General features: G+C 35.4%; 1 protein-coding gene across 6 annotated transcripts in view; it reads left to right on the top strand.

The window, feature by feature from the left end:
* The window catches only part of COMMD10 (COMM domain containing 10), a 181972-nt gene that overhangs the window by 136519 nt on the left and 17843 nt on the right, over window positions 1-27610 (top strand). Inside the window, exons 6-7 of one of the 6 annotated variants that reach the window (XM_061150961.1) lie at window positions 11478-11520; window positions 13015-16687. The exons of 3 other annotated variants lie outside the window; for them this stretch is intronic. In XM_061150961.1, coding sequence (XP_061006944.1) covers window positions 11478-11510 — 33 coding nt within the window. In that variant the 3' untranslated portion in view covers window positions 11511-11520; window positions 13015-16687. Of the gene's footprint in view, window positions 1-11477; window positions 11521-13014; window positions 16688-27610 lie in introns of those variants that run through there. 2 more of the 6 variants (XM_061150957.1, XM_061150960.1) reach the window with 2 other exon arrangements.

The following is a 27610-nucleotide window of genomic DNA, read 5'->3' as shown; positions in this document are numbered from 1 at the left end:
TGATATGTAGGTATAATATGTGTGTGGTATATCATCCTCATTAGAAACAGCTTTTTAAATGTTAACTGACATTGCCTTCCTCCCAGTTTACCACTTAATGATTTCAGATACAGTTGTAAATTGCATTAAAAAAAATTTTTTTTTTGGTCCTTAATTCCTCTTTTTTAAGGCTATTTCTGAGGCTGACTTGGAGTACTCCCCATCACTCCATACTATTAAAAATGGTTTTGCCAGCTTTTCAGTTCAGTTCAGTTGCTCAATTGTGTTCAACTCTTTGCGACACCATGGACTGCAGCACGCCAGGCCTCCCTGTCCATCACCAACTCCTGGAGCTTGTTCAAACTCATGTCCATCGAGCTGGTGATGCCATCCAACCGTCTCACCCTCTGTCATCCCCTTCTCCTCCTGCCGTCAATCTTTCCAGCAGCAGGGTCTTTTCCGAGCCAGCTCTTAGAGCCTCGTAAAATAAGATCAAGCTGATTCCACAGCCTATTCGTGTTAGATATAGTGCTATAATTTTGGCTAAATATAATTGACATGAAATAACTATAATTGAAATAGTTAATTGCTAGTTCATCTGGAATTTTTCTGTTGCAGTTTTTATAATAAGAGTTTTTTAGTGTCAGCTACTTTATTTTTGGCCCAACTGTGTTTCTTAAGTTCTTAAATATCAGATTATTTGGAGAATCATACCCTCTCTGGCAAATGGAATTCTTCTACTTTATTGTTTTGAACTGTATTTTCTTCAAAGTCAGTATTTCAGCAATGAAGGTATCTAAGTTTTCACTTCTTAGGTGTTTTTTCTTGGCAGTGAATATAAGAAATTCTCCAGTTCAATTCAAAAGAGTGAAATTTTAAATTAGTGTTTTTGTTAACTATGCTTTCCCTGATCACATGATTTTTGGCTTTCTTCTAACTGTATGTAGTATGGTGGTTTAGTCACTAAGTTTTGTCCGACTCTTTTGACCCCATGAACTGTAGCCTGCCAGGTTCCTCTGTGCATGGGATTTCCCAGGCAAGAATATTGGAGTGGATTGCTTTTCCGTTCTCCAGGGGATCTTCCTGACCCATGAATAGAACCTGGGTCTCCTGCATTGCAGGTGGATTCCTTATCAACTGAGCCACCAGGGAAGCCTTAGCGTAGTAGTCTTAAAAGCTCTGAAATCATATCTAGGATATTGTGTGTTGCAGTATATAGTAGCTACAACTTCACTTTTCTCAGTTCATACATAGTATGGTTAGTATTTATCATAATTTTAAAATATGACAAATTTTTTTCTCTTTTTTCCCCAAAAGTTCTTGGATATCATAGTCACTTCCGGCTGTGTCTTAATTTCTGTTTATAGCATTATTTTATAAACATAAATGAAAGGATTAAAGGAAACATTTTAAAAATAAACATTTTAATTAGTATTTGAAAATTCAAGCAGTTTCATCAAATGTGGCTCCCAGTAAGTTCCTTCAGCTTAATCAGAATTTTATCAGCTTATTAAGGTCCACCTCAAATGAACCTTCAAATATTTTTTGAAGGCTTTCCATTCTTTTCTCTTTTTCATTTTGTTTTCTTTTTGCCCTCCTAACCTCTCCTTTCTCTTCCTGTGTTTTTTTTTTCCCACTTATCTATCTTTCTTTCTCCATTTTACCTCTTCCATTTCCTCCCCTATTTTTCTGCATTCACCTCTGTTCAGTTCCTTTCTCACGTTGATGAACTTCATTCATTTGCCATCTGTCCTCCCTTTGTACAGTGTAAGAAAGTACATGCCCTGTCTCATATAGTGACCTCCTTTTGTTTGTCTGCCCTTCCTTGTGCTCATTTTTATGAAACAGAGTTGAAGGGAAATAAGTTTGGATGGGAGAAATAGAGGTTTGTTTTACAAAAATATGTTATTAATTCCAACAAATCTTGTGAGAATTGTTAACTACAAGTATATAAAATCTACCGTGATCCTTGCATGAAGAGTTATGTTAGTATTGCATTTTTGGTTGAAAGCCATGATTCATGCAGACTGAGTATATGTTTGTTTGTGGTTGACATTTAAAGACACACTTTACTGTTCCCTTCTCTTGAATAGACAACAGTTAAAAACAGTGATCTCTATATAGAAGACATTGCTAAAATTCAACTTGTTGTTGCAGTGTGTTGCTATAGAATGCTAGAATTACTTTAAGCTTGAAGCAAAACCAGAACCAAATACTTGGAAAGCTAAGTGCAAAGGCTTCAAGGAAATTTAGGATCATCCAAATGGTTAGCCTACAGAACTGAAGATGTTAAACAGATCTGTATTTGTAAATGACAGAAATGATTTCTGGTTTAAGTATTATTCAGTGGTATTTTATCAAAGCTGAGTCTCCCTCACAATCCTGGTTCTGTGCTTTGCTGGGCTTATTCCCTGGGAGTTTGCCCCATGTAATACGTTTTGGTTTTCATATTGTTGCCAGTGGAAATGGGTCTTTATGGCTTAAGTGGGTTGATATTGTTTGGTTGAAAATGAACTCCTAGGGAGCCTACATTAAAAAAAAATTTTCCAAACCAACATAATGTGGAAATGCACTGCTAATCCTGTTATAGAATAGTGGGTACTTATGAGGTTCTCAGAACAGAATCTTGAGATTTGTTGAATAAAACTTAATGGGAATTTAAGCTGGTTTGTAACTATTAACAGATGTAACTTTTAGAGAAACATTTTCAAATTACTTTAATCTAGTTAAAACTGGTCAGGGCAATCATCAAAGAATTGAAAGTTGCTCCAGTTAGTTCATTGAAAACTCCTGCCTTTTAACCTATTAATCATAAAAATGCTCTGTTCTTAATTGTCATGTGGTCCAGTAAATATGAGCAGTTTTTCTGTGTCACCAGTGCTGTTAACAATCAGGCTGACGACTTAATGCTTCATTATGGTGGTTGCAAGCAATTCTGGAAATAGTATTTTAAGAAATGTCTTGCTCAGAAGCATCATTTCTTCCAGGAAATAGCCTTTCATTTTGATCTAAAAAGTTCAAGGCTATGGCATCCTGTTGGAGCTCTGGGGTGTTACTATTTTCAGACCTTGTTTGTGTGCAACATGAGCCATATTGATTTCCAGATAATATGAATTTATTCAAAACAGGAGATTGTAACATTCTAGGGGCAGATTGTTTTTAGTTTTATTAAATTTACTTTGATTACAACCAAGAAAATTGCCTTGAAACAACTAAGATATTATATTCTGACCCCTTAGCTCTGCTGTCATTTAATCTTTCCCAAGGTTTCTCCTGTTACCCTCTCTTTTCAGTAGGAGATGATGGTATTGGTACAAATCGAGAGATGTAGGATTTAGCATCACTGCTGATTTACAAGAAATGCAGTGTCCTTTTTTCTTAAATAAATATAACCAAGTGAACTTTACTAAGTAATAATTTGACCATGTAATAAAAAGCAGGGGTAGTTAAGTTTCAAATATTGCATACATTTTTTTTTCTTATAGCATCTATAGTTTAGAATAAAAGCATGATGGGGTATTGTTTTTTGCCAAAATTTCTGAAGTTACGGTGGAAATAAAGTAAAAATAAATAATAGTTTTCATAACTGGAACATTAAATGTTTTTAATAATACTACCAATCAAAGGGGAATTGCTCAAATGTAACCATCACTGTTCTACCATGCAGTGAAAGTGAGAGTTGCTCAGCCGTGTCAGACTCTTTGCAACCCCAGGGACTACACAGGCTATGGAATTCCCCAGGCCCCTTCTCCTGGGGATCTTCCCAACCCAGGGATCGAACCCAGGTCTCCCACATTGCAGGCAGATTCTTTCTGAGCTGAGCCACAACGGAAACCCCTTTTACACATACTGGGAGGTCTCTGCAGTAGTCTACAAAATCCTAAATGACACGGTCGCCTCGAGGTTTTCTCTCTGATCTTGTTTTCTACCACCCTGTCTGCCTCACTCAGTTTACTTCAGTTGCACTGGTCATCTTACCGCTCCTCCAACATTCCAGGAACTTTCTGCTTTAGAGTCTCAGTACTAGTTGTATCTCTCCCTGGAATGTTCTGTCAGACAGCCATGTAGCCTTTTCTCAGTGCTTGCATGTCAGCTGCTTAGGCAGGCCTGCCTTGATCATCCTGTTCAAAAATCACCACCTTTACTCTCCCACTGCCTCCAGCACCTGAACTTACTGACTCTGCTCCACTTTTTCATTTCATTTCATTTCAGTAGCATCTCTCACTTTCTAACAAACTGTAACATGTTCTTATTTTTAAAGAACATAATGTGTGAAATAGAACAAAACACAGAAGCATGTTCAAAGATAATGAATGGGCACAAATAATGTATGTCAAATCCAGAGAGGAAGTTAAGGAAATAATAATTACAAAATCATAAAACCTAAAGAAGGGTATTAATCTTTAGATAGAAGGGCTGAGCAAGTATCAAACAGAATGAATGAATATAAAATACTCCCTTGTAAATACATATTTTTGGCATTTTAGTCTACTGACTAAAGAAGAAAGTCCTGAGATCCTGAAGAGAAAAATGAGTTACCAACAAAAAACCTGAATTAGACAGTTATTACACTTCACAGTGGCAATCCTGAATACTAGATCAAGTGGAGAAAATGTTGTTAGGGTTCTGTAGGAGAATTATTTTGAAACTAGAAGTTATATACTGAGCTAAACTGTCCATGAAATGTGAATGCAAACATGTATGAGGAAGACTTGCAGGAACTCTAAAAGTGCATCTCCAAAGAAACATAATAGATGATAAGAGGAGAGTAAAGAAGCAGTGACTCTAACCCCAGAGTATACGATGAAATACCCCCAAAATATAAGTGACAGGTAAGCAGTTATCCAGAAAGGCAACTGATTCAAATTGAAACTCAAAATCTAACAAACAAGCAGCAATCCTATGATTAGCAGTCAAAGGGAATTACAGCTTTTATAATGCTGAATCCTGAAGAACCGAAAAGATTCCACAAAGGAATTAAAAGTATTCATTATCAGCCTGTTCTCCATTTAATGTCTTTAACTGATGAGCTTCTTATTATTAGCTCATACTCTCTTCTTCATTGTACCTGTGTTTGTTTGTTTGTTTTTTTAAGTCAGTGAGTAGATTTTGGCACATTTCACAAATGGAGAAAACTGCAAAATATGTATAAAAAGCACAGATCTGAAATATAGAAACGATCGACCTCTATGTCATTTTACAAAAATAGTACCTTCAAGGTGGAAGTTCACGGTTGGGATGTAGACAGTTGGTTAGACCAGGGGAGGGTTTTCCAGCAAAATGAAAAGTCTCAGACCTGCTGAGATGGCCGAGATCCAGACTCTGCTGAGTGACTGAGTTAGTAGAGTTGTGGGCCCTCTTCCCCAGCACTCCCGAGGCTCCACGTCAGCTTCTGCCTGTGCCCTACCAGCCATTTATACTTCAAAGAATCTCTTCTTGAAGGAACTCTAAGACCCTTTTAAAATCTGCACTCTTTATCCTTAGAGACGAAATTATCCTTTTGGGTATGCTTTCAGAACTCATACTTTTTTTTTTTTTTAAGCTAGTTAATAACTCGATCTGTGTGTAAATTATTTACAGATGAATGCACTTCCAGCCAAATTGCCTTATTTAAATGTATCATTACTGGACACTTCAATAGCTTTTCCATTTGAACACCGAATTTTACTTCATTTCAAATATATTTGCATAAGCAGCTTATATCATTCCTTACTCATCCGTTTTATGGTATTAAAGTAATAATTTTACCCATCTTCAAAACAATATGCTTTAGATTATTACTCCCATGAGAATTTATATGCAAACTGGGGGTATTTTTTTTTCTCTTTATGTGACCTTCTTTTAATGATTATTACAAAATTGAAATCGTATTCTTTTCCGTGCTATCTTGGACTTTTGGCCTGTTTTTAAAGCAGGCAAGTCTTTTAAATGCCTGGCTTGCAAGTGTTAGCTAGTAAAGCTGCCTTGTTGATTGGCATTGCTGTTCAGTGACACTCACTGTCTTTCCCTGTGAGTATTTCCATGAGGAACCCATTACATTACTCTCATGCTGCTGGGAATTTCCCTATCTTCCTTTGTCATGTCTGCCTCCACTGTCTCTTTGGCTTCCATAACAGATGTTATTCTCAAATGGTAAAGAATCCACCTGCAATGCGGGAGACCTGGGTTTGATCCCTTGGGTAGCTCCCCTGGAGAAGGGAACAGCTACCCACTGCAGTATTCTGGCTTGGAGAATTCCATGGACAGAGGAGCCTGGCAGGCTACAGTCCATGGGGTCTCAAAGAATCAGACACGACTGAGTGACTTTCACTTTTCCTCTGTCATGTCTGCCTCTGCTGTCTCTGGCTTCCATAACAGGTGTCATTCAGATTGGATTCTTCCCAACCAGAGTGCAGGTGGAAATTTTAGCCTCTTCTCTCTTTATCTCTGCCAGTAAGGACCCTGACCCTTTAGAAATGTTAACCTCACTGACTATGACCCTTCTCTTTTTGTTCATTACTTTTTACCTCTTAAGTGAAGTGAAGTTGCTCAGTCGTGTCCGACTCTTTGTGACCCCATGGACTGTAGCCTACCAGGCTCCTCCCTCCATAGGATTCTCCAGGCAAGAGTACTGGAGTGGGTTGCCATTTCCTTCTCCAGGGGATAGTCCCAACTCAGGGATCGAACCCGGGTCTCCCGCATTCCAGGCAGACACTTTAACCTCTGAGACTATTTTCCCCGGTACCACAGAGTCTTCTAGAACCCTTAAAACCCAAAGTTCAGTCTTGGTTGTCTGTGCAAATCCCTTAAATGGCTCCCTATCTGAAAACTGTAGCCTTTATGTAAAATCTAACAGTGCCTTTATGTAAATAAAGCCTCTCCCTCTCCTCCTCTTACCTCATCGTCTCCCTCTTACGTAACTGTATTCCAGACATACTGTCTCCTTGTTGTTTCTTTACGATACCATGCACACATTCTCCTCAGGAATATTGTACTTGTTGATACTTCTGTCTGGAACGTTCCACTCCCAGATATTCTCATGATTTATCCTTTCACTTCTTGCAGATCTTTACTCAGATGTCACCTCATCAGTGAAACCTTCTCTTTATACCCTAAGAATAACGGTGCCGTGTATTTCCAGTATATCTCATGCCCTGTAGCTTCAGACAAGCCATATGTTTTATTAGACAGATGTATTTTACTTATTTATTGTCAGCTTCCACCAAATGAAAACTTCCACAGCAGCAGGGAACTTTAGTTTTATAAACTGTTGAATTTGAAACACCTAGAGTAATGCCTGGCCTGTCTTAAGCACTCAGTTAAGTATTTGTTGAATCAATGAATATTATAAATGCTCCTGTGTTCAGTATTTTATATGGATATAAATTTTAGCTAGAGTTGACCAGTCTCTTCTGTTATGAGCAGAAATTACAATCAGATTGCCTGGGTTCAAATGTCATTTTTGTTACCTTGCACAAGTACTTAATTTCTCTGTCTCATTCTGTATCTCATAGGTTGCTTGAGGATGAAATGAATTAATGTATGTAAAGAAATTTTAACAGTATACGGCAGACACAGTACTCTGTAGTTTGATATCTAAGGAAATGTTCAACAACGTCAAAGTTGGTTTTGTCTTTTCTTTCAGCTTACTGAGCATTGTTATTTCTGAATATTTATGCTAAGGTTGTTTTAAGGGAGAAGTCTCAACACTAGGGATTGAATTTTTTTCTAACTAGAAGGAGAAAGACAAATATCATTTTTAAATCATGATTTTGATACTTTAATATAAAAAACATTTTTAGGACAGAGACATTCAACTTGTATGTGTTCAGTATATATCCACTTCTGGGCCGCCACTTGTGACACCCCGGAGCTCTTTATTTCTAATCGCGGTTGCTTTGGTTTGACTCAGTTTGGTTCAAACCAGTATGACAACAGATAAATCACAGAGGGCAGGTTAAACTTACTTGCTGCTGGTAGCAAAACAAATATGCAAACATAACCTGGACTTCTGAGATATAATGTACAGTCCTGACAGGCTGTGTCATGTCAGAAATAGGGTTGCTGCCTTTTGCAGTGTGGCAGTGAAATCTGTGGTTCTCTAGCTCCCATATACAATTCAGTTCAGTGTGAAGCGGCTTTTTAGCTTGACACAGTTGTATACCACTGATTAAGATAACCTCTCTGCCTTGGAGGGAGTGTCCTTCAGTTCAGAAGAAATTTTTTTCTATATATCTCAAACAGTTCTACATATCTCCAACTGAACTTTTCTGTTAAAAACATTTCATTTTTATCTTCTTTATTTTTTAGTTTCTGGATTATATTCAAGTAATTACTCCAGTATTCATGTTCAACTGTTATTTCCCAATTGAATTCTTTGGAAACTTTTAAAGTTATATAGACTATAAAGTAAATACTATACTTGCTAATGATGATTTTTAAAGCCTGAGGACATTGTAGCTATTATACTAAAATAATTCTTGCCTTTCCTCTTAGTAGGATTCTGTGAAAAGTTAGAAGAAAAACTTGCTCATGTCTAAGAAAATATTAATTTCATCTTCAGAGTAAAGTTGCTAAAGTTAGCTTTTGGTCTCCATATGTTTTAAAGAAGTATAACAATATAGCTCAGTGAGTTATCACAAAATGAACACTCCTGTGTAACCACCAAGCACTGACGAAGGATAGTGTTATCTGCATCCCTGGAAGCCCTCTTACTGATTCCTAACCACTGCCCCTTTCCTGCTTCCCAAAGTTAATCACTCTCCCATCTAGATATCATGGATTAGTTTTGTATAAATTGAGTCAGTCAGAATTTACTGTTTTGTCTCTGGGTGTTTTTCCCCACAGCATTGCTTGTGTGTAATTCCTCCGTGTTTTGCATAGCACCACTTGTGTTCCTGGCTGCATAGTATTGCACTGTGTGGCCATACCGTGGTGTGTGTAACCATTTTTCATATTCATGGAAATTTGAATTTGTGCTATGATTGATGCACATACACATGCATTTCTGTTGAACATATACTTAGATGTGAATTGTTAGATCATGGGTTCAATTTTAGTAGGTAATCAAGTTTCCCAAATTTGCTATACTAATTTGCTTATTACCAGATGTGTGTGAGAGCTGTGGTTGATAACATTTCTTCTCCAAAACTTGATATTATCACTGTGTTTAATTTCAGCCATGCTGGTGAGTTTGTAGAGAGACATTGCAATGAGCTTTCAATTTGTTTTTCCTGATTATTAGTGAGTTAAGCACTTTTTGATATGTATATTGACTGTTTAGAAACCCACTTATGTAGAGTGCTTTTTCAAGTCTGTTATCTGTCAAGTTGTCTGTTTTTCATATTTATTTGTAGATATACTAGACACTAACCCACTGTTGATTATAGATTATTGTTTCATGCTTTGTGGCTTGCTTTCTGTCTTAAGGCATTGTTTGAGGAAAAGAAATTTTTAATTTTAATATGATCTTTATTTCTCTGATGTATTTCTCAATCTTTTCCTTCATGGCTCCTACTTTCTGTGCCCTACTTAAGAAATAACTACAATCTTCTGTCATGAATATTTCCCAGTGTTATAGTTGGAAAATTTCATTGTATTACTCAGTCTTCCTTGATTATATACTCTATCAATAAAAATTTAGGTGTATGCCCCCTTCTATATACATGTAATTTATTTATATGGATCATATGTGTACGATATACTCACTTTTACATAAAACAGGAACGAAAAAAAGAAAATAGAAAATAATTAGGTAAGTACGAAAGGAGTTGTGTCCTTTTTTCCACATTCTAGTATTATGATACAGCCAGTATTATGCATTTTCTGATTTATACACACTACATTTTATGTCAGCCTTTTTAGAACCAAATAGTATTATCAAGTAAATTATTTAAACTGTTGAATAGGAACTTAACCTGTTGATAGTCCAATCAGAAAACTTTATTTGGGAATTTTTAATTGGTATAAATTTGAGAAAACATGTTTTCTATAAGGCAATGTGCCTTATAGAGAAAATTTATTTCCTCAATTTTCACACACTGTAATTTAGGAAATACCACAGTCTCAAATTAGTTAGGCATGTGACAGACTCAGCAAATACTTGATTTTTTTTTCCAAAATGTAGATTTAATCATTTTATTTCCCTGCTTTGAGTTCTCAAATTTAACAGACATCTCCTTACATTAAATATTTGTCTAAAGGTTTTCTTATTTTTATAAGATTTGCTCAGATAGAAACTAATCACAAAAAGTTAAAGGATACAACCTGCACAGATTTCCTTCTTTTCTATTTAATAACTTAAAAAATTTTTAAAAATTGTTCTATTTTTCAGTATGTAAGTTTGTGGTTTAAGATGGCTTTAGTCACTAAGCCAAATAAATATCCTCCAACTCTCTCTCTCTGTCTCAGAAAGTTTCTTACATGTGGCATTGGCAGTCCCCATATTAGACTGTTTAAATGGTGTTTTAGAATTAGATCACATATTTTTTTCTGCAAGAATTGACATATTTTAAAAGAAAAGAAACGCAGCTCTAAACACTCAGATTTGCCTGTTTATTCGACCTTCTAATCTATACATATCTTGACAAGTTAATTTGAAATCTTTACCTCCCTCCCTGCCCCCAGCAAAAAATAGAAAATAAGGGGCTATTTCTGGCTCTTAAATTATTATCCTTTAAGTGTTAGAATATTCCTCTGTATCAAAAATAAAGTCTTATGAACTTTTTCTTTAACCTGTATGTGAACGTAAGGTCCCAAGAAAAACAATTTGAAGAACACCTTACTATTAATTAGGTTTCAAAACAATCAAGAATGAGATAGGTTTCCTGGAATTATTTAAGCATCTGGTTTCCTAATAACCTCTACTAGGTAGCCATTAGTTTTTTTTTTGTTTGTTTGTTTGTTTGTTTTAATTGGAGAATAATTGCTTTACATCATTGTGATGGTTTTTGCCATATTAGCCATTAGTTTTTAAAGGTGGTTACACAGTTATCAGAAAAATTGAATTCTGAGGAGGTGCAATTTTAATGCATTTGAGCCGGAGTAAAAAGTTTTTAAGTTTGGATGTAAAAAGTGAAAAACAAAGGCAAAAGTTTGATATGGTTAAAATTTATTGTACTAAAGGCAACTTTTAGAGTATAATACATTTTGTTAATATGCATGCATTATCTGAAAGTTGGTAAATTGTGTATGTTAGTGTCATAATATCAGTAGTAGCTATTATGATAGTGAGCTTACTAATTGCAAAATAGGTAAGAAATTAGGAATTACTGAACTAAAATGAAATCTGTTGGAAAAGCATTGTAAGTATCTCAAAAATGTAAAAGACAGATTGGAAACATGAATTTCAAACTGTACTGCAATGCATCTAACCATTTCTAGACCATGTAATCTTTTTAACTCCAAAGAGGGCTGCTCATGAAAGGCCACTGTAAGAGATCCCCTGTAATAACTGATGAAGACTTTCTTATCACTGAGAGATTGCTTTTGATAAAAAAGATTGTTTTTTTTTCCTTCAGATTGTTCCAAACCAATATGTTTTGGGGTACTGAAATCTGCCAGGTATAAACTGTTCTGTCTTTGAATTCACCTGCACTACTTTTCACCAGAATTTCATGCTTTTTGTATTGCTTTTCTTCAATGAATAAAGGATCAAAACCTGAGTATTTACCCCTATGCTCTGTGCTCACATCAGAATATTCATTAAACAGTTATACCTCTGTGACCTTGAATTCTCCATAAATAAAAATTTAGAGTGCATAAATTGACTTCCGTGTAGCTTTGGGGCAACACTGAAAGTTTCAGTTCTGATATAGATGAACTGCAAGGCAACCCTATGAGGAATAGTTAGAAAAAATATAACATGAAAGTTAGGAAGGGAAACTGGATGACAAAGAATGGAGATTTTTACAACAAAGACTTGGGAAAGGTTAAGAGAAAATAGTCAGACCAGGTATGCCTGATCCTAGATAGGCATCAGGATAGCCTTCTGCAGCTTTCTTTTTGTTGATGTTAATTTTGTTTAGACTTAATACATCTTCCCTGGCCTCAAGATTTTACAGCATCTTTGGGAGTGGCTCTGAGGACAGAAAAATTGTATTCCTATTTTTGGTTCTGTTAGAGCCAAAGTTGAGAACTGTTGTAGCATGGCTATGCAAGTCATCTTATCTTTTTTTTACTTTGCCACCAATCTTTTAAAACAACACTAAAACAAAAACTAAAAAATAATACAATATCCATTATTACAATTTTATGTTGTGGTAAATTTCAGTAATACTATCTTTACCAATTTTTATTGTTTGTAGTGAAGGAATATTAGACTAGTTAGTTCGTTATCTTCTTCCTTTAAAGTCAAAATTCTTACCATGTTATTCTGTTTATCTTAGTATATTCAGGACTCGTGTGGTTGGGGCTGTGTCAAATATATGAGTGATTACAGGTCCTTACTTTTTATTGAAAAATTCTTTACATTTTGTTTTATGACAACAAGTAGGTTCCCAAACATTATTCCAGAGATTACTATGCCCTAGCATTCATCTGTCAGACATCTGGGTAGATCAGATGACCTGGCCATGGTAAACTGCTGAGTCTCATATTCTAGTGTTCATTTGTCTTAACGTCGGGTTTTAAATCTAAACATATTTGTCTGATGTAGGATTTTGAAGTTACCATGATATAGATAAAACGTAACTTTTATTTGTAATGGTAATAAACTGTTAAAGTATTAGTAAATAAATAATTGAGAATGTGAAGTTGACTAGAGAATTTTGAAGTGAGGAAAGATAGTTGAGGTCAGTTTATGCCCTCTCCCCAACCCCACCATGGCTCTCCTTCTCCACTGCATAAAATTTGAATTCTAAAAGATTAAAAGATATTCCAGTGTGGCTGAGATGGTCTGTGGATTCACATCAAGTAAACTATATTATTTTGTGATTTTTAAAAAACAATTTTTCTCTTTCTATACTTAATTAAAATCTTAAAGTGTTTAATACAGTGCAGATTTTAAGCTGCCTTTAGATGACTTGTGCTTCCTATTATATTTTTGTTTCTTTGCAGTTTCTGGGCTTGAGACCAGTTCCACATCTGATTTTATGAACCAGCAATGAGACAATGGCAGTAAAGTTTAAATCAACATATTGATTCAATTAATTGTGCTTCACATAAGTCACTTAACAGTCATATTTGTTATTCAGTGGTATGTTTGTCATAAAGTTAATATGTTTCAACAATTTTTAAGGATTGTATTATTGCTATTTTTTCAAATTTGATTTTATGAATAGTGATACTATATATTACCCCAAACTTTCCTAAGCAATTGTAGTTGATCCTTTTTACTCATGCCTTCTTTTGGTGGGGGGAGCATAATTTTTACTTTCAGACATCTAGTTTTCATTATCTTGCAGCTTATTGATAATTATTCAGTTGTTGAGATAATTGAAAAAAATGCATTTTATCTTTTAGTTTATAAGGAATCCTTTGAACTTGAAGCAGAAACTGTCTTTTTGAAATTCACTACATGGATTAGGTTTTCTTAATTAAGCACTGAGTGTCATAATAGTAAATTTTTACCCTTCAGGTATAAAAATGACTGATGTCCCATTTGTAGACAATTTATATTGAATTGAAATGCTGTGAAGTTTTAAATTTTGTGTGAATCTCAGAAAAGTTAGCTCTTCTATTATACAAGTGAGCAGGTAAGGTTTTTTTGTATAATTTTATTCACCAGATGGAAGTAGTTTCGTTGAAAAGTTTAAAAAGTAGTCCTGCGTAGGGTAAGACGGAGGCCTGAGCACACCTGTTGATTTTCCGGTCCCTCCTGAGATGTCACTGAAATAGACGCGTAGAAGCACAGAAAGAATAGATTGATGAAGCAAAGAAAATCAGAGACTCGCTAGTACTTGTTAAGTTTTCAACAAATGACTGGGAGAAGGAAAGATGGGAGTGAGATGACTGATGAAACAAGCTGTGAGGAGGCTACAGAGGAGGTGAGAGGAAACTGACCAGCCTGTCTGAGCCTGAAAGAGCCCCTGAACTGAGAATCTGCCAAGTATGAAGTAGGGCAGGAAGAAGATATAGAGCTGAAACAGGAGGATTAATCAAAGGTCTGTCCATGAAACCAGAACAGTTGGCTCCCCTGCTGCACTTCTCATCCCCAGGCCAGAAACCAGAGCCTCATCTCAGAAGGAAGGCAATGAACCATATGGGAAGGAGTAAGGTTTCTGTTGTGCATCTTGGCACTCTACAAGTAAGTCTGCATTATTCTGGCCTTTGAGGGACTGCAGCCTCACAAATGGCTTCCTGCACACTCACTGTAGCTCTAGAGTGAAGCTTGCCTATGTCCAAACACGCTGATGTGTCCAGAGCTCGAGTTAATGGTGCCAAGGAGGCAAGAAGACAGATGAAAGCTGTTTTCATTATTATGTTTGTCTATTGTCTCTGAAGCCCTCATATTATTACAAGTGCTTAAATTTCTATGTTCTTATCATCATTTTGATTGTTCATTGAATATTTGTCCGCAGCGTGACAGATTTTTCACAAATGGAAGCAGATTTTATTTTCAAGAGTATCTCACTTTTGGTAACTCAGAAAGCTACCAAAAACTGCTTTTTCCTCCCAAGATGTTTTAAGTTTGCTAATATATTAGTAGGGTATGATTTAGGAACAATTAGTCTTTATATTTAATAATCTTAGCTTAAATTTAATGGTAGCATAGGCTAACATTGATATTTAATAATGTGCACATATTATTCAGATTTATTTGGCCTCTTGGGTTATATCATTTTTTTGCCTATAAGAGATATAGAATGCTTTATTAAAGCAATGAGAAATGTTGATCTCCTTAAGTGGAAGAGAAGAATATATTTCTTGTCTTTAAAACATTTAGTAATGTGAATTGGGTTGTAGTGTTCAGACAACTGGAGTTAAACTCAATCTTAATTTTTCTCATTTCCTTAAATTTTCATGGATATGCATATGGACTTATTTTTGTATTCATTTTCAGCTAAATAAATTAGTCTAACTATGCATGACTGAAATTACCTTCCATAAAAATTTCCAAAAGCATTTGAGAAATAGCCCAAGGGTGGTTAAGTCTATCATATTTTACTTGATTTAAATGTTGTGCCTAATTTCTGTATGGATATATGATCAGAAGAAAGAATCTCAGACTTAATGAAAGTTAATTATACTGTTGTAAAAGTCCAAAATGAGCTTGTATCACTGAATGAGACTGACCTTGGAGACTAGTGGAAACTTCAAATGGTAGTTTCCAACTTCCATTCATTTTGGAGTTATTAAGTGTATGAAAAATATATTATAGCTGTTCCTGAAGGTCAATAAACATGGACATGGTCATGCTGAAGTATATTTTGGATATTGATTTTAATCTGTAATAGACTTTTGTATTCTGTACTTTGGGTGCTAGAGAAATTACCATCCTCATGCATTCTCACAACAGTTGAGATCTGAAAAGTCTTAATTAATGGTCCTTAGTTTTATGTTTCAAGAAGTTGGAGGATAGGCATTTCCCCCCCTATCTTATTTTGACTTTAGAAACAAGATACAAACAAGTTCTTTAGATCTTGTAAAGACCCTTAATAGGTACTTGAAAATATGGCTTGTTACTGTCTACTGAGTAGAAAAATCTTTTTTCTCCTGTTTAATATTTTAATTCCTGTATTAACCCATTCCCAGATGCCTTGTGCTGTAGAAACATTTATTTATTTTCATCTGAAATTTACAAAAGGAAAATGCACAAGAAGGCATATTTTAACAAAACAAGAAAGACAAAACAGCTTTTGACACTTGGCCTGCCCTTAATGAGTACATTGCAAGTTGAAGGCTTGTTTAGATCTTTAAAATTACCTTTTATGAGCATTCTTAGCAGTGGGCCCTCAGCCTGAAATCATGGTGCCAGTTTAGGTCTTCAGGTTCTTTTTTGTAAATACCAGTTCTTTTCAATATTAGGTAAATTTCTTAGGAAGAAAAATAAGACATCAAATTTATTTACTGAACAAAATGAAAACCTATTGTTGTAGATTCAGGTCAATTCCAATTGGAACATTTTAAGAGATAGTTTGAATATTCTCATATATGGACTGTTTTAACATAATGTAACTCAAGCTTCTGTGGTCATATGAACTTTGGGAGAAGTAATTTTCCAAGAATTAGTACTGAAACTTTCTGAGTTAGAAATTCATAAATCTGATTTCATTATATGGTTCCATTCCATATAGGACATTCAAAGCCATATATAACTATTTTTGTCTAATTAGTTTTAAAGAGGGTTTAGAACCTTTTGGAACAGTACAGTGGTGATGTTTACTCACCAGTAAGGACTTATTGATGTACAAGTGTGGGTATATGTGAAAAAAAGCAAATTCATATTAAATCTAAAGGCATAGAAATTAGATCCTTTTTTTCTATTGTCAGGCATCTCTTTGTGTAAATGAATAAAAGGAATATTTTGAGAACATCCAAAAGCTTTTCTCTTACTCTGTGTTCTTATTCTTTTCTAAAAATGTCTGGAGTCTTAATATATATGCTTATATTCCTCCCTGACAGTCATTCTAAAATACTTTTGTACTTTAATTTCAGATTGTTATTTCTTTTTAACATTATGTATCAATAATGATTTAAATTTAGTTTTACAAAATTTAATTTAGTAAATTGAGTTTTACAGCTTTTGGACATTACAGTTTCTTGTATTTTTACATGTTCCTCATTTTTTGTTTGGTTTTCTAGAATTGATAATTTAATAATTCTTTTTTTAAATTAAAAAATGTTTATTTGTGGCTGTGCTGAGTGAATCAATATTTGCAGTGCTCTGGCTTTCTCTAATTGTAGACAGTGGGGGCTACTCTTCATTGTGGTATGTGGATTTCTCATTGTGGTGACTTCTCTTGTGGAGCGCCGGCTCTCGGGTGCGTGGGCTTCAGCAGCTGCAGCTCATAGGCTCTGGAGCATGGGCTCAGCAGTTGTGGTGTATAGCTTAGTTGCCCCACAGCATGTGGAATCTTCTCAGAGCAGGGATTGAGTCCGCACTGGCAGGTGGACTCTCAACCACTGGCCCACCCAGGGATGCCAATAATTCATTTAGATTGTACCTGAAGGTTTTGAGCTAGTCTGAGTCTTAGAAAGAAAGAAAGTGAAGTCGCTCAATCATGTCCAACTCTTTGCGACTCTATGAACTCTGTCACAGGACAGTTCCTATGAGGACAGGCTCCTCTGTCCATGGGATTTTTCCAGGCCAGAATACTGGAGTTGGTTGCCATTTCCTTTTCCAGGGGATCTTCCCAACCCAGGGATCAAACCCAGATCTCCTGGATTGCAGGCAGACTCTTCACTGGCTGAGTCACCAGGGACGTCTGAGTCTTTGCATGACTGAAAATGTGTATTTAATCTCTCGCTTGATTTCTAATAGGGCTTGACCGAATTCTACATATAAATAATCTCACCTGAGAATTGAGGGCTCCTTTATTGACTTCTGGCTTCTCTGGTGGCTCAGATGGTAAAACATCTGCCTACAGTGTGTGACCCAGGTTCAATCCCCGGGTCAGGAAGATCCTCTGGAAAAGGAAATGGCAACCCACTCCAGTACTCTTGCCTGGAAAATCCCATGGACGGAGGAGCGTGGTAGGCTACAGTCCACGGGGTTGCAAAGAGTTGGACACGACTGAGTGACTTCACTTTTCACTTTCACTTTTTATTGACTTCTGTTACCTGATTTTGTTAGAAATAATTCTGATAGCAATATGATTTTTATACTTTTGTAAATAGCCATTTTCTCCTTCCTTCTGCCTATTCCCCCCACTGAAGATTTTGAAATTTATATACATAGCATCCTGATAGTACACTTAGGATGTGATTCCTTCATTTCTCTTGAATACTTTTTCATCTAGTTCTTTCTGTTTTGTCATTCTGGTAGGTAATTTTACTGGAGTTTCTAAACCTACTGGAGCGTCTAACTCTACCTTCCATTTCTCTTTCTTTGTATGTTTTCTTCATTTTACATTGGTTATGGAGGCTCTCTTGTCCTTCTTGTCTAATGCAGTATTTTTTCCTTTAGCTGAACCGTTTAAACTATCAGTCTGTTTTTTTTAGGCTTTGTTTTATCATTACTTTATCAGGCACATTTTAAATTATGTATAACTCTTTTTCAAAATAGCCTGTTATTTTGTTGTTGTTGATGTACTGTCTTTTCATTTCACTGAGAATGCCAACTATATTTAAAGTTTTCTTCTGTTTCTTCTACTCTGCCTGAATAATATTTTCTTATTTTAAATTCAATGGCTTTGTTGCTAATTTTTCTTCAAATGGTCAGTGATTCTTGATTATTAGTATGTATGGTTGAAAGCATAGATGGAGTTGTTTTCATGCCTGGAGAGTATTTATACTCTTCAGCCAGATGAGACTCCCTCCCTCTGGGGGATAATAAGATTCTTATTACAGAAGCCTTCATCCAGTGACTGCAGGGCGAAAGGAGGAAGCACTGCTGAGCAGGGTGTTCCTGTTGCAGGATTTTGACCTCTGGGTTTGGGAGTGTTTTCCCATAAATTGCTTGCCTTTATTTGCTTTGTTTCTCTCATCCCACCATCTACTCTGGGACTCTGCATAGGTAGAAATCACATTTGAGAAAAGACACACACGCTTTTGTTTGGCCACAAGCTTTATGTTTCTCTGGGCCTCTACAATCTTTTTTGCTTATTTTAGATTTAGTTTTGCTGATTTGATTTTTTTTTCTTTTAATCAAATCTCTGATTTTTAGTTTATAGAATTTCCTCATTTTCTGGCTTACAGTAAGTGGTATTCTTTCTTATTTTACTGCACTATCAATGTTTCTTCCTTTAAAAAATATTTTTCGTATGTGTGCAATTTGAAGGAAAGGGGAATAGGTGAATGTGTCCTTATTTTTTGTTAAGAGTACAGATTTCAAAATGACAGACTGAAAAAATATAACTATTTAATGGAGACTAATCAACATTTTAAAAGAAGGAAAATGTACTGAATGTTTATAGTACTTAATGAGTTTATAAAAGCCATTTGTTTATCATTAACCTTCTTCATGAGTTCATTTTTTACCCCCAGAAAACAAATCAAAGCTTACTGACTTTGGAGTAATTTCTTGGGCAATGTTTATTGTTAATCATCCTATTTAAGAGGAACTTGCATTAAGTGGTATTTTTATTATGGTAACAAATGGATCATTTTGATATATTCAGTATTGACCCATTTTATTAAGTAGGCATGTTATTTTCAAAAGTCGTGTGGCTTGTCAGCATTTTTATTGATAAATTTTAACTTAAAAATATTGAAAGAAGTAAACCTTAGGAACTTTAATTGGGATTATAAAAGAACTTTACTGTTTTGTCCTAGAAAAGATTCAGTAAAAAACAAAAATCAGGTATTATATTAATAGTCATACAAAGTAATAACCATCTGTACAAGTAAATTAACTACCTGTTAAAATGGAAAGATTGATTTTTATAACCTCATTTTAACTAATTACATTTTTAGAAAATGAATGTAATTTTAAATTAGGGCTTAAATGTTGTATTTTTCATAATTGTTTTTGAAACAAAGTTTGCTAATAAGTGTTTAGAAGAGAATAAACAATTTATTTATGTAGTTGTGTTTTATTTATTGTATATGTACTATATGTTTTTTCATTAAATTCTTGAAAAATAGGAAGATGTGGAGTAGCGTTCTCTTTTAAAAGTGAGAAATTATTAACACAGCATTAAGATTGCTTTTGTATATGAATTTCATGATTTCATTTTTGTCTTTTACATTTTTTTAGCAAAACCAGTTCCTACTTTAGAGACCTCAGTAACTTGTAGAAATTTGTTGCTTTTCTTTTAAAAGTGCACCTGCATCCAAAAACGGATTAAAAGCATACTTATAAAGAAAACTGCCATAATGAGTAACATTTCTCAGTACTGCCTAATTTGTCAATATGGCTGGTTTTGATTAAAAAGAAGTTGATTACAATGTTCAAAACTGTTTATTGAACAGAAAAGCTGGATACAATCAGAAATAAGAGGTTTGCCTATGGAGATACTGAATCTGAAAATCTTGATGTGACAATTGGTATTTCCTTTTAAGGTTTTTACTAATCTTTCTAGGGTAATACCAAGTATCAGTGGTTCTTCTACAAGTTTTTGGGAGGATATTCTTGTTGGGGTAGGGTGATGGTGATGCTTTTATTTAACATTTGTCATTTTAGTAAGATTAGAGTGATGTTCAGTGTATTCTTATCATATCTTAGTAAAACTCTTTTATCAAATTGATCAGTATAGCCTATAGCTGAGTATTCCCAAAAATACATTATCATGACTAGAAGTTTTTTCATTTAGTTGCATTTATTTGTTATCTTTCTGATTATTGACCAAAATACTTGACTCTGGCCTCTTCTTTTCTTTGTTTGAATCCTTTTCTCATTTTATTTTATTTTCTCATTTTTATTTTGATTTTTAACTTTCACAAATATGGAAATATTTTATATATATCCATATCTCTGGCTTCTTCATTCCTATCAACCAGCATGGATTTTTTAGTGCCTGACTTTTATCTTCACTTATTAAATTAAATTGTTCCTATTTATAGTTTACAGCAAATTCAGTGCTCCTGTTCTGCATCTTCTTGATGTCTCATCAATCTCTGGTATTTCTGGCCAGTCATTCTTAGTGTTTTGACTTCAGAAATATTCTTTTTTCCTAGTTTTATAATAACTTTAGGTAGTATTTGTTGAGCACTTAGTTTGTGTCACTCGCTATGCCAAGCATTTTTCATGTCATATAATCATTGCTACAGTCCTGAGGTTAGTTACTCTCATTATTCCCAGCCACAGAAAAGGACAGTGAGGAACTGAGAGGTTAATTACTTTGGGTGAAGCCACTCGGCTTACAAGTGATGGAGCCAGGGTTGGAAGTCTGACTCAAGAGCTGGTGCTTTCAGCTTCTAGATGTTATATTGCTTTCATCATCAGCATTTCCTCTCATCTTTTTCTGTTTGAGTCCAGGTGTTGAGGATTTCATTTCTCCCACTCTTACCTATTATGTTAGGTATTTCTGTATTCCTCAAAACTGTCCAAATATCAGTTAATGACGTTTTCAACCCACTTGGAGTTATGGAAAAATTTCTTTTTGTTGTCCTTTGAAATGAAATTTTAAGAGAGCAATCATTAAAGGGTTCAAAGTTAGACCTAAAAGGATGCAGAAGTGACCTGTATAGGTTTTTTTTTTTTAAAAAAATCATATCCATAATTCTTCAGTTTCCTATTTGCCAGTACTATGACAAGACATTTTTATGCTTAGATTTCATCATTAGCAGTTAAGATTTGATCTTCTTAGAGTTGTGGAGACTGAATTTAGGGCCAGATTTCTCAGTGTTAATTATTTGAGAGTGTATAACTCAACTCATTATAAGATGGATGATTGTCTAAATGTTGGTTATCAAATTCTTGGCTTTGCATTCCCATGTCTTTTACTGAGCTGAAGATAAAATGCCTATGAATTCTGTTCTTTACATTTTGCACCATGTGAATGAAAATAATTTTTTTTATGACTTCAGTGCTTATTTCCAAAATAATTTGAGGTACAAGTTAGGCCCATTTGTACTTTATTTGGCAATATTTCTATGTTAAATATTTTACAACATTGCATTTAAAATGTACCATGTATTATCAGGAACCATTGTTTCCTTTTTTAAAAGTGAGTATAAAATTAATAAACAGTGCTTTGAAAGTTATTTCTTTAATCACTGTAATAGGAACAGTTAATGTAGCAAGGAAAAAAACTTGAAATAAGGTTTCATAGTTGGCTGTCATGACTAAAAATTTCTGTGTTTTTATAGAAGTTTAGTAATATATAGGCAGGCTTTTATTTATATACACACACATTTTAGAAAGTGAGTAGTTCTTATTTTGCTCTTTGAGGACTTTTAAAAGCGTGTTTTAAACACCGGATATATTTGACTTACTTTAAAACAGTCCTTGAGACGATTAAGAGTAGAGAGAGCTGGACTTTGTCCAGAGTGTGAGCCTATACCCTGGTGTTTAAAATACCACCTTCAGAGCCTTTAACTAATAATAGCGTGGTCCCTAAATCTAATTAACGGTTTCAGGTCCCAACCACTTGCTGCCATTTAGGATCCTTCTGGCTCTGCTTTCTCAGGTATACATTTTCCTTGGATGAATCCTGGTGATTAAAATGCAGGACGTGGTGCTGGGGGAGAAGAAGGGTTTTATTTTGCAGATTTATTCAACAGTAATTGAGGTCAAATTTTGAATGTATGTTTGAAGCCATAAAATTGTTTAATATTCTAGTTCATTCCCTTTAGTAGTTTAAAAAATTATTGCTTAGTGAGAGTTCACTAGTCAGAATATTCCTTCATTAAAATCTAGCTTTGTCATGTTACTATTCATTCTGCAGCACCACACATCACTGTTACCCCCACCATAGCACTTCATGCAAAGATTTCATTTTCTACTCTTCTCAGTCTCCTGTCTTATCAGGAGAGAAGAGGGCATTAGCTGCACTGCCAGGTAAAAGGCAAATCAAAGTTTAATTTGAAAATAGCAGCCTGCAATCTTGAGACCTACCTGTTGGCAAACAGGAGACAGCATTATGATCTCCTTTATGACTTCTGGATCTGGGCCTTGCACCATATTGCTAATTTCTCACTTGCTCTTCTTAGCGTGTTTTTTTGCCCAGTTAGCTTGGTGGAGAGAGAACATTTCTGTTAGATTTTGCAAAATGTCTTCAGCAACTTGAAAGATGTGTCATCTAAATGCAAAACATGGTCAGTCCTGTTACTCTAAGGCTTGGTTGAATGATTTGTTTGCCATCGTAAAGAATATTTACTTCTTTAAAGCAAGTCTGTGCTATGTAAGTGACAGATAGTGCTTACCATACATGAGTTCATGTCTTGAAAACCTAAGATACTATGTTCAGAGTATTTGGCATTTTGTTTTCATATATTCATGAAAACACATAGTGAAAATATTTCTGATACTAACATTATGTTTTAATCTATGGATTAGGTCACCAGTGAAAATGGATCTAAATAGACTCATTCTATTCAAGACATTTTATCTACTTCACAAAACAGTAACACAGTTTTGCATTATTTGGTAGTCTTTATACAGAAGACATTACATCTAAGAATAACTGGAAGATGCGGTTTTAGTGTGAAGTAGTGTCATGTGTAGCTGAGCTGGTAAAGAATCTGCCTGCAATGCAGGAGACCCCAGTTCGATTCCTATGTCAGGAAGATTCCCTGGAGAAGGGATAGGTCTTGGGCTTCCCTGGTGGCTTAGATGGTAAAGAATCTGCCTGCAATGTGGAAAACCCGGGTTTGATCCCTGGGTTGGGAAGATCCCCTGGAGAAGGGAATGGCTACTCCAGTATTCTTGCTGGAAAATTCAATGGACAGAGGAATTTTGTCTGCATGGCAGGCTGCAGTCCATGGAGTCTCAGAGAGTTGGGCACTACTGAATGACTTTTACTTTCAGTGTTATGTGGGAAAGGAGACCTATCCTCCACATACTCCTGCCTAAAACATGATTCTCTACCTACTGGCTTTTAATCGCTCTTGGAAAGTCAGGATTTTTCATGCAGTTCTAATACTGCTGTTGAAATCGACCTTTGTTATAGTACAGTTGTCTCTTAGTGTCAGTGGGGGATTGATTGCAGGATTCCCTGCGGCTCCCAAATCCGAGGATGCTCCGGTCTCACAGTGTGCCCTCAGTACCTGCTGACTCCACTTCTGCAGCTGGCTGAACCCTCGGGTGCAGAACCTGTGGATCGAAACCTTCCAATGGAGAGGCTGACTATATACTGATTGAAAAAACTCCATGTCTAAGTGAATCCGCTTAGTTCACATCCTAGTCCTTGAAGGATCAACTAATGTATATGTAAATGTATCTGGAAAGGGCCTCTCTCTGACAGCCCACAGGTATGAAAATAGCTGTCAGAATTGTAACCCACATTTAGGTGAGATCTAAAGGTTGTTACATCCTTACTGGAAATGCAATTTATTTTGGCAATGTTTACATAACTCTGAGTATTTAATTATTAATCTACTATTAATACTTGCTCATTTAAAATGTTACATTTAAGAGAGATTTTGGTTTTCTCTGATCAGTATATTCCACATGGCTTTATTTCCCACTTGACTTGAAAAGACAAAAAAGATTCCATTCAATTTAATAAGCATTTTATTAAACATTTGTTATATTCAAGGTCCTGGGCTAGGTCCGTGTAGAGCATAAAAAATGATGGGGTGATGGTGATGACAAGGATGATTGATTCCTTACTGAATACCAGGCCAGGCATCTGACTAAGTCCTTCTATACAGAATACGTATTTCATCTTCATATCCCTGTCCAGCACAATCTGGAATCAAGATTGCTGGGAGAAATATCAATAACCTCAGATTTCCAGATGACACCACCCTTATGGTAGAAAGTGAAGAAGAACTAAAGAGCCTCTTGATGAAAGTGAAAGAGGAGAGTGAAAAAGTTGGCTTAAAGCTCAACATTCAGAAAACTAAGATCGTGGCATCTGGTCCCATCACTTCATGGCAAACAGATGGGGAAACAATGGAAACAGTGACAGAGTTTATTTTTTGGGGGGCTCCAAAATCACTGCAGATGGTGACTGCGGCCGTGAAATTAAAAGACGCTTGCTCCTTGGAAGAAAAGTTATGACCAACCTTTACAGCATGTTAAAAAGCAGAGGCATTACTTTGCCAACAAAGGTCCATCTAGTCAAAGCTATGATTTTTCCCGTAGTCATGTATGGATGTAAGAGTTGGACTCTAAAGAAAGCTGAGAGCCAAAGAATTGATGCTTTTGAAGTGTGGTGTTAGAGAAGACTCTTGAGAGTCCCTTGCGCTGCAAGGAGATCCAACCAGTCAATCCTAAAGGAGATCAGTCCTGAATATTCATTGGAAGGACTGATGCTGAAGCTGAAACTCTAATACTTTGGTCACCTGATACGAAGAGCTGACTCATTTGAAAAGACCCTGATGCTGGGAAAGATTGAAGGTGGGAGGAGAAGGGGATGACAGAAGATGAGGTGGTTGGATGGCATCACCAACCCAGTGGACATGAGATTGAGTAAACTCCGGGAGTTGGTGATGGACAGGGAGGCCTGGCGTGCTGCAGTTCATGGGGTTGCAAAGAGTCGGACATGACTGAATTGAACTGAACTGAATCCCTGTCAAGTAGGTGCTATTATTACCCCCGTGTTACAAATGAGGAAACTGAGGCAGAGAGCATTTCATAATTTGTTCAAGATAGTGACTTCTGAAGATGGCTTTGAAACACAAGCAGTTTGATACCAGTGGTCACACCCTTAAGATCCTATCCTAGAGCAACTTTCACCCTGCTAGAAAATGATGGTACATTCACAGGGAAAATACAGTACACAGTAGAATGTGTTAGGTGCCGCACTACTAGCTGAAGTGTGGGAAGAACTCAGAAGGAGACTTGTTTGGGAGATTGGGGAAGGCCTCATGTGAGAGGTGCTTCAGCTGAGCCTTGAAGAATGGCAGGATTTTGCCATGTTTAAGTTAGAGAAGTACATTCTTATTGAAGGGGGGAGTGGGGATAAAGGCATTGGTTTGAGAAAATACACAGGTGTTCAAAGGTAGTAACTGGCACGTTTGTATGGCATCCTTGCAGAGAGAGCAGGAAAAAGATAATTCAACTTGCTTTATACAAAAATTAAAGTGGCAACCTGGGAAATTTGAACTTTTGCAAATAGTGAAGAATCTTTGGAGGGTCTGAAGTCTAGAAAAAGAAGTTCATGATCAGAATTGGATGGATTGAAGGAGGAAGAGAAGAATGGCCATGAGACACTGAAACATGGGCAGAGAGCATATTTAGTAATTGCATCAAATATTTAAAATAAATTTTTACTCTGTAACTAAATGAAAACTTAAGATGGCCAACATTAATTTGAATATATGGGAAAGAAAAAATCTTTGTGCTTACACAGACCCTTAAATAAAATGTGTAGATTTTCATTTAAACTTGAAAACTCAATTTTCTGGTATTAAATTATAGATTCAAAATATCAGTCAGAAGTCCAAGTGTTTATTCAGTTGTGTCCTACTTTTGCAACCCCATGAACTATAGCCCACCAGGCTCCTCTGTCCATTGGGATTATCCAGGCAAGAATACTGGGGTGGTAGCTCTTTCCTTCTCCAGGGGATCCTCCTAAGCCAGGGATCGAACCCAGGATCTCCCGCATTGCAGGCGGATTCTTTACCGCCTGAACCACCTTCAAATTATAGATTATTTAAAAATGGAATTGTTACATTTTCTTTTTTAACTGTAGGATACTATTTGAATGGAAAGGGATTATCCAAAATGGAATCTCGACAAGGTTTAACATCTCTTTTTTTATAATGATGTTACAAAATATTTCATAGATTTTAGTGTTTTACATCTATCTTAGAAGATACTCTCTTAAGCTGAAGAAATAGGTCTGAGTTGATGCAACAGAAATAAATCTACTTTCTAAAGAACTCATCCTATTATGCTCTTTAAATCTCTTTCTATAAACTGACAGTATTTAAAGTACATCATTAAAGTGAGTTTTACTCACAACAAAATTTCATTTTTAGTCATGTGAATGGTCACATGTGAATATCCTGTACTTCAAAGCAGTGTAATAGTGTTCTCTGAACATAGTATTTCTGGAAGAAAGATTTCCTACATGCTTGCCAGTTGGAAGGCTGATAGAGTTGGAGAAATTTGGGCCACTCACCAAACTTGTGATTTCCTAACCCATTTTGTGAACCAAGTTATACTGAGGTCATTATGCAGACTGTGATTTCTCCTTAATGATTTTCACATTTTACTTCATAGGTTATGTTGACCTTTGGATTTCAGGCAGTAAATCAAATAAAACATCTTACTTAGATTAAGTTAGAAAAAAATTAAATATTCTGAACCATAATTTTGTCCAGTATCTCTTTTCAGACATTTTCATGATACTTTTTATGATTTCTATGTAATAAAATGATGTCTTTTTAATTTTAGATTTGTCCCTTATCTTTTTATAAAATCACCTCTAAATACAGTATGTTGATTCTTTTCAGCTATTTTAGCCTCTTCCTAATAAGCACCTCCCTCTCAACTTTCCATGAATGTGCTATGTACTGAGAAGTGCTTTTTAACAATTATTTTGGTTCCTTAGATTGTAAGCCATCTTCGCTTGTATTACATATAGGTTATTAAAGAAGATAATGATCTTCCACCCCTAATGATCTATGTCTTGCCAGTCTTAGTTCTTTACCTAGAGAAATAAGGAACAGGAATGGGAGAAATAGTGAATACTCTTCTTTATTCCATTTCTGTATATTCAAGTCCCATCTCCAAATACTAGGTCTAATTTTACCTCTATTACAAATTTGAAGTGAAGGTAAAAGATATTAATTTCCATTTTTCCCCTTTATTTTCAACTTTCTAATCTAAGGTTAATAACTAGAGGGCATTTAAAAAATCATTCTTCTAATCTTGATGTAGTTAAGAATTATATTTTTACATTTTTAAGTCTTTTGTTTGTTTCTTATTTCCTTCTTTGTATTTTTGTTTCTGCCAGTTTTTATCCTTCTTCTAAAGGTAAAGAGATGAAAAAAA

This window comes from Dama dama, chromosome 9 (genome assembly GCF_033118175.1).
Source record: "Dama dama isolate Ldn47 chromosome 9, ASM3311817v1, whole genome shotgun sequence".
NCBI classification, from domain to species: Eukaryota; Metazoa; Chordata; class Mammalia; order Artiodactyla; family Cervidae; genus Dama; species Dama dama.
The sequence above is the reverse complement of the archived record's forward strand: the minus strand, read 5'-3'. Positions and strand labels throughout refer to the sequence as shown.